The sequence below is a fragment of the Phalangium opilio genome, unplaced genomic scaffold (assembly GCF_054372755.1).
Source record: "Phalangium opilio isolate 3A_F unplaced genomic scaffold, DU_Popi_V2 ptg000043l_1, whole genome shotgun sequence".
Lineage (NCBI taxonomy): Eukaryota > Metazoa > Arthropoda > Arachnida > Opiliones > Phalangiidae > Phalangium > Phalangium opilio.
This window is the reverse complement of record NW_028324167.1, coordinates 100,419-108,143: the sequence shown is the minus strand read 5'-3', so window position 1 is coordinate 108,143 and position 7,725 is coordinate 100,419. Positions and strand designations below refer to the sequence as shown.

General features: G+C 34.2%; 1 protein-coding gene and 1 long non-coding RNA gene across 2 annotated transcripts; one reads left to right on the top strand and one right to left on the bottom strand.

Annotated features, from left to right (window-relative positions):
• Positions 1-2,829: 2,829 nt before the first annotated feature.
• On the bottom strand, positions 2,830-4,802 carry LOC149677250 (uncharacterized). Its single transcript, XM_089837252.1, has 2 exons — positions 4,761-4,802; positions 2,830-3,952 (listed from the first exon to the last, which is right to left on the bottom strand). Exon 2 carries the CDS (start codon positions 3,925-3,927, stop codon positions 2,830-2,832), a length of 1,098 nt encoding a protein of 365 aa, XP_089693378.1. The 5' UTR covers positions 3,928-3,952; positions 4,761-4,802.
• A 464-nt stretch (positions 4,803-5,266) lies between these two features.
• LOC149677249 (uncharacterized) lies at positions 5,267-5,591 on the top strand. The gene is made up of 3 exons (XR_016366402.1): positions 5,267-5,398; positions 5,459-5,521; positions 5,578-5,591. It is a non-coding gene; the product is annotated as an uncharacterized LOC149677249 (long non-coding RNA).
• Positions 5,592-7,725: the final 2,134 nt, after the last annotated feature.

The window sequence follows — 7,725 nt, the reverse complement described above, 5'->3', positions numbered from 1 at the left end:
GCATTGTCTGTTCTTTATAGTCAAACGAGTGTTGAATTCATACAAAAGTTTTATAATTGCAGTATTTAATACCGATTCAACACTCGCTTGATCGTGACACACATACCGTAAAACGTACGCTGCTCGATAACATTGATCAAGTTCATTAGGGTTGTATTTATGTAAACTTCCTAGTTTACATGCCGAACTACAAACGTAGCGTCCACAATCTCGGGTATTGATAGAGGTCCAATCTTTCCATCCATCATGTCGGTAGTAAGATATTTTAACGATGTTGTTAGCGCACAAGTTTTTAAACATTTCGCGACGTACAAGTTGATTAATGACACGCTTCGATATTAGATTGTTTCCTTCAAACTTTTTACGATTGTTCTCAATTTCGATCAAACATAATGTACCTAATCGAGGTATCGCGTTTGCACCTTCTGATTTAATACTAAAAGGTTTGCAACACACATAACTCGAAAACCGATGATTTATATTTTTACGCGATTCAATACCAAAAACGTTCTCCATTTTTGAGAATTTTTATTTCACCAAAAGGTGATGGTTCACTATCTCGTGAATTATAATTGACAGCGTTCTTTAAAAATAACTTCTTTCTGGGGTTAAATTCTGCGAAAATAATTCCAAAAACTTGGAAATGAATATAACATTTTTTGTTCTATTTTTTGCAACTCTAGGCGTGCATAATTAACAGCGTCTTTTGAAAATACTTTAAAAGTGGGGTCATATATTAAACCGATTTTATCTCTCAAAATTCTTGGAATATTTTTAGATTTTGTAAAGAGATTAAATTTTATTTTCATTTTTTCGAAAGTGAAAGTTAAATCCATTAACGAATGATTAAATTTATGCAATTCTTCAATAACTACGTTAATATATAATAACTTTATCACATTAACAGTATAACTAATACGGGGATCACCATTAATATAATAGTAGTAATCATCATTGTCATTTTTGTTCTTTTTGATCAAACGAGTGTTAAATTCATACAAAAGTTTTATAATTGCTGTATTTAATACCGATTCAACACTCGCTTGATCGTGACACATATACCCTAAAACGTACGCTGCTTGACTCGAATGTTGACATTGATCAAGTTCATGAGGGTAGTATTTATGTAAACGTCCTAGTTTACACTCCGTAGTCAAGATGTAACGTCCGCAATCCCTGGTATCGATCGAGACTACATCTCTCCAATAATCATATCGGTTACGAGATACTTTAACAATGTTGTTGGTGCACAAGTTTTTTAACATTTCACTGTGTACAAGTTGAGCAATAGCATACTTCGATATTAGATTGTTTCCTTGTCCTCAATTTCGATCAGGCATAACGTACCTAACCGAGGTATCGCGTTCGCAGCTTGTGATTTAATACAAAAAGCTTCGCCACACGCGTAACTCGAAAATCGATAATTTATATTGTTACTTGAACCAAAAACCATGTGATGCATGCATTCTCCAAACCCGGAATCCATTTTTTGAATTTTTATTTCACTAAAAGGTAAATGATGGTTCACTATCTTGCAAATCCTTACCAATCCCAATCTTCACCTTCAAGTTCTACGAAAGATGGATTGGCATTTTGAAAATTTTCGTAAGATTTGTTAGTGGCATTCTTTGAAAAAATCACTTCATACACGTTATCAATGGATACATTGTCACGAAAGTGACCGGTTTTACAAAAAGAGTATCGAACCTTAAAAAATGTATCCCTAAATCTAGACAGTGTATTTGATAAGGATGATTTAGAGTAATTGCCGAACCGTAAAGAATCGATTACAACACTAATATATAACAGCTTCAAGAAATTTGAGCTGAAGCTGTTAGATGTTGCGTAATTCTTGCGAAATGGGTTTTTATACGTCAGCGTAGAGTTGCATTCGTAAATGATTTTAACAATCACCGTGTTAATTACTGCTTGAACAGCTTCACTGTCGTGACAAACGTATCCCAGAACGTAGGCCGCCTCTTTTCGATGTTGACAACGCCAGTTTTGTTTGTTATAGTACTTATGAATCCGACCTAGTTTACACTCCGTTGTAGGGATGTAAATACCACAATCAACCGTATCGATTTGACATAATGAGTCAACTGTACAGAAAGTGACCCAAGATAGTTCTACAACATAACTCTCCCGCTTGTTTTTCAAAATTTCTTCGCAAACGAGTTTTCTAATCACTGTGTGAGTTATTTTATACTTTCGCGCAAATTTCTGACGATTGTCTTCAATTTCGATTAGACATAACGTCCCTAACCGAGGTACGTTATTTTTACAATCATGTTCAATAATATTTTTTTCATTAAAATTGTACGAATAAATTTCTCTCATTTTTTGGGGAAGCTACACAAATAATAGTTTGGTTCCTCTTCACTGTCCCAGTATGAACACTCTTTTTCTTGGCGTTGAGCTTTGTAACAAAACTGGTTACAATTGATACAAAAAAAACTATTGTCCAGAATCGCGTAAGCGTTTTCAATATTGGTGATTAAAACTTTACCGTATTGTTTATAAATGGCTTTTTTAAATTTTTCACAATTATTGTTAACGCAGTAATGAATTTCACCACCAATAGATGAGAAACTAGCAATATCGTCTTTTTCACAAAAAAGACAGTTTAGATCCTGACCACTCTGTAACTCAGTTTGGCATGTGGTATTTAATTCCGAAAATTGTTTTTCATTCAAGTCTGTGAAAAGTAATAATATCTTATAAGAAACACGCACGTTGTGAGGGCCTCTTTTAAAATCATACATTTATAATATAATAATAATAATAATAATTAATAATTTTTATTTTTCAGTAAAAAAAAAATACATTTTACTGATGGCAATAACTTCCAATTTGATCACTTATTATTGACTCCATTACCTTACAAAATACCGATGAGAGAGAGATTGGCCTATAAGAGGCCAGCTCGGACCTACTGAGGGAGCTACCTTTAAAAAGGGGAACCACATTAACTCTTTTCCAGGCTAAAGGGAGTTTACCCAATCTATAAGAGTAGTTGAAAAAATCTGACAAAGGTTCTGCAATACTCGTAGCACACAACTTAATTAATTTAGAGGACACGCCATCAGGACCAGCTGAAGAGCTAGACTTAAGGCGCGCAATAGCCGCAGCCACCAAACTGGGAGTAAAGATAAAGTCAGCACCAGCAGTGTTGTTAAACTCATTGTCCGTTAAAAAAGAACTGGACTTAGTAAAACAAGACTGAAAAAAAGAATTGAACATTGACGCAATCGTTTGCGCGTCAGTGATAGGCGTACTATCAATATTCATAAAGTTAGGAATTGGGATTTTAGTTTTTTGTGCAACGAATTTCCAAAATGTTTTAGGTTCCGTTTTGAGCTGAGAGGACAAGCCATTAACATAATCTTTGTAATTCGAACGAGTTTTAGCTTTAATCCTGTTACAAACTCTTCTATATTTGTATCTATTGACACTAGTTGGTTTTGATCTGTATATTTTGAACAAAGTTCGCTTGAGATTGGCGAGGTGAACAATGTCTCCAGAAATCCAAGGCTGCCTAGACCTTCTTGAATAAACCATCTTTGAGGGAATAGCGTCTTCCACACAAGACCAAAATAAATCCGACCAAAAATCCCAACTTTCATTAATATTTCCACCAAAGGCAAGATGCCAAGGTGCATGGTTAATTAGCCCATTTAAAGAAGTTGCATCCGCTTGCTTCCACTGCAAAACACGCATAGGAGCACGCATAGCCCTTACGTACTCACAGGAAATTCTACCGCTAATCGCATGGTGATCACAACCGGGAAGATTATCAACTACCTGAATATCATTGATAAATCGGCGCTCATTAATGTAAACCAAGTCGAGGATTTTGCCGTTTCGAGTTACATCGGATACAATTTGAGTAAGTCCAAGATTAGAAATACATTCGAAAAAATCCATAGCAGGAAGACTGTCCGGGACAGGTCTAGTTAAACCCAAACATGCCATGTTAAAATCACCAAACAAAATAAAAATATCATGACCGTTGATAATATCAGTTATAGCGTTAAGTAGAGAGCATAAGCTCATTATATAGTCTTGAGTGACCGGTGGCGGAACATAAACGCACCCAAAAAGAATTGTTCGAGATTCACATTTAGCAGAAGAAAAGACAATCTCAAGACTTTTCCCTAAGGCAGTTTTAAAAAGTTCAGTATTGATTACGGTTTCTACAGGCGAGAGATTTTGATTAATTGCCAAAAGAACACCACCACCCCTTATAGATTCTCTGTCATTTCTAAAAACGACATAATCGTCATTAAAAAACTCTGTACTAGACACGTCACGATTAAGCCAGGTCTCCGTAAGACCGATAACGTCCGGTAAATTCTGCTCCACAAAAACCGAAAAGTCGAGAGATTTATTTTTTAAACTACGCACGTTCGCCACATGAAACGAAACTAGTGACCGGGATAACTTTTTTCCCACTGTGTGGTCCGCAACCTTTCTTGGCTTACAAGAAACACTATTTTCCGTAAAGAATGAGTCGCTAAAAGGTGGTAGTCCGCAACTAAGACACACGAAAGATGAGTCTTGTAGATGAAAAGATTTCTTTAAGACATTAGGGTATACACACTTCGCGTGAAATTCAAACACACAGACACAGCAGCGAAAACGTTTTTGATTCTTACGAATCAGTTTTTGGCAAGCTTTGCATTGTCTTTTAGGCAAAGGCCCTGGATTCAACTCAACATCACCAGAGAGTAACAGCACGGAGACGGAAAAAAGCTTACCGCAAAAGTCATAACCCTGCTTAACCGCCGGAGACTTTCTTTTGATAAAATACACCCTTCTTAAAACGACTGATAAATATTTTTCGATAGGGACGCTCATTAATATGGACCCTTCTTTAAAATCGTTAATACATAAAAAACCAACAGTTAAATATTTTTTCAAAGAAAACTAGGGATGACCTCGACGCTCATTACAAATTCTTAACTAGACTTCTTAAGCTAACAACCTTGAAAATTTCTTATATAAACTGAACGGATTTCAAAGTTTCACATCATAACGCAAAAAACTTTAAGTTTGAAAATATCTTCATAGATAAAGTCTAGATTACTACTAGAAAAATGTGTCCAGCAAAATCTTTTGACTCAAACGCTGCTCAACCGGTTGAGGAATTGTAAGTTATTTTAGCTAGCAAGTTAAAATTATTTTTTAATACCGGATCTATTTTATATAGCGCTTTACCCCAACTCTTGGATATCGATGATGAATTGGAAGTAGAACCAATCATCATCCACGAGGAGTATGATATCCCAGATGGGGTGGAGGAGGAAATAAACGAATTAATCGCGAGTATTGATATGTTCGCCGAAGCCGACGACCCGGATGTTGTATCGACGGAATCATCCTCGGATGAAGAAACGTAAGGTTTTAAATAAGTTTTAGGAATTGTAAGATACCTAACAAGAAATTTTTAAAACAGCGAAAGCGAAGAACTTTACAACGCAATGATTCAAGAATACCCATGCATGCAAATTGATTTAAAGTAAAGCAAAATAAATTATTATCTAAAAATTAATAAACTAATACATGTTTTTACAGTCTTAAATATCCCATTCCTACATTGTGTTCTTGTTGTTTTTCCACCGAATTTAATTCTCATGTCATTTTTCGTACTATTGAATCCCGCTATATTTTATACTTTTGCGCTACTCCTAATTGCCCTCTTTTCCGAACTATCATCTGCCTTACCTGGGATCAGTCTAATTTCTATCCAATTAACATTTTCCTAGACACCTATTTCCTTTCTAAATATAAAGCATACCGACTTCCCCTATACGAAAAAGATCTACAAATTGACTTAAAGTAAGTTGTAAATGAGTCTTATTGTATATAAAAACTAATTTTAACCTATTTTTATAGTTCTACCTACGATATTCCTACTCGCTGTCCTAATTGTTATTGTCGTACTCCAAACCACTACACTATCAGGGAAACTGTCTGCGTTCCGGAACGACATACAACTGTCTACAAGCTCTACTTCTGTCCTATTCGAGACTGTCCTTTATACCAACATCTCATCTGCTTCTCCTATCATCAAAAATATTATCCTGTTCATATTTTAAATAATTCTCATTTCTGTTTTCTTATTGATCGTAGACGCTTACCTAAATTATTATCTCAAATTAATTCACAATAAAAATATATATATTATAACGAAACTTGTCTCTTATCTTTTTATATTAAGCTTAAACACTCTATAAGAATCCCCTCTCTTAAACAACCGTAGTGCCAAACATTTCTTAAAAAAGTAGTTAACCTTGACAACGCCCAATAATAATTCTTTTGAAATAGTAGATATCTCGGGGAAAACTTTATCATTTTCTTTTAACGCTTCATCCGAGAAAGTCTTTTAAAAAACATGGGTCTCCCTAGCAATAACAAAGAAGCTTCCGAAAACTAGTACGTTATTCTATCTTGGTAGTTTCTTATAGATTTTAAAGATTTGTCTTTTATACTATAGTTCTCAAACTCCGGCTACTTTGGATTTTCCGCGTCAAAATGAAATGGAATTGGCTAGTATCTATCGGTAAGCGAAAAAATCTATTTTTACTATAAATTTAAAAAATTAATAGTCATATACATTTTGTAGATTTAACTGTTCTTTTTCTGAAATCATGCCTTGCTCTAACTGTTTTTCGTCGCAATATCATATTGTATCCTATACTGTATTAGCTATTAATGGAATTGTTGACGCTTACTATTGTACTAATGTTAATTGTGTTTATTATTTAAAATTATTTTGCTATTGTACACACTCCATTTGTTTTATTCCTTGTCGCGGGTATTACGACGATTGGAGTACGCGATTTGCCCAAGAATTGGGCTTACCACTATTTTTATAATGTTTAAATATATTTTTACCATTTTTTCAAAAAACATATATTTTTATTATTGTAATTTACAAGTGATTAAAAAAGATTTTTAAAATTCAATTAAACAGTACGAAATCATTTGTTGAATGCTTAAAACACATTGAATATTTTGAGGATTACGTAAATTATTTTCGAATGATTTTAACAGATCGGTTAAATTTAACGTGCTGCAAAATGCGTGTAAGGTAGTTTTACTCTCGCGTTTAACATCCAATAGTTTTTTTTCAAAATCACCCAAAAGAATTCGAAAGGTGAGTAACATATTTTTTAAGAAAATTCTTTGATTAATAATAAAGTTAATATGTGTAGTAATAAACCCGTTTACGGGGTCTTGCATAATAAGCGTAAATACTCCGGGTTTAATTGTCACTGGAACGCTTTCGTCATACGTAAAGACAAGACCGTAACTCGTAATAGATATATAGATGTTCTGACAACGATAAAATTTAATTGACGATTTCTGCATACAGGCCGCGAATTCAGATTTACGTTTGTTCAAGATGTACCATATTTTATACGGTATTAAAATAAAGTTTTCACTTTCAACAATAACTGTTGGTTCTACGTCTCTTCCCCGCGGACAAACAGTTACCGTTACACCGCTTTTTGTTAAATGTAAGTTCAAATCGCGAAACATAGCCATATTTTTATAAAAAAGTATTACTCACAACACATCACGGGTATTTTTATTCAGGAACGAGCAGTGCAGTTTCAAACATGTACTTTCGATTGACTTTCCTAACAAAAACTCGGGGTCTTTTTATACCAAAATATCTCCACTTAAAAATTCCATAATATTACCCTTAAGCGATAG

Bases quoted from the DNA above. Each gene is read 5' to 3' on its own strand.
- LOC149677250 (XM_089837252.1), bottom strand. From the start codon at position 3,927: ATGGATTTTTTCGAATGTATTTCTAATCTTGGACTTACTCAAATTGTA.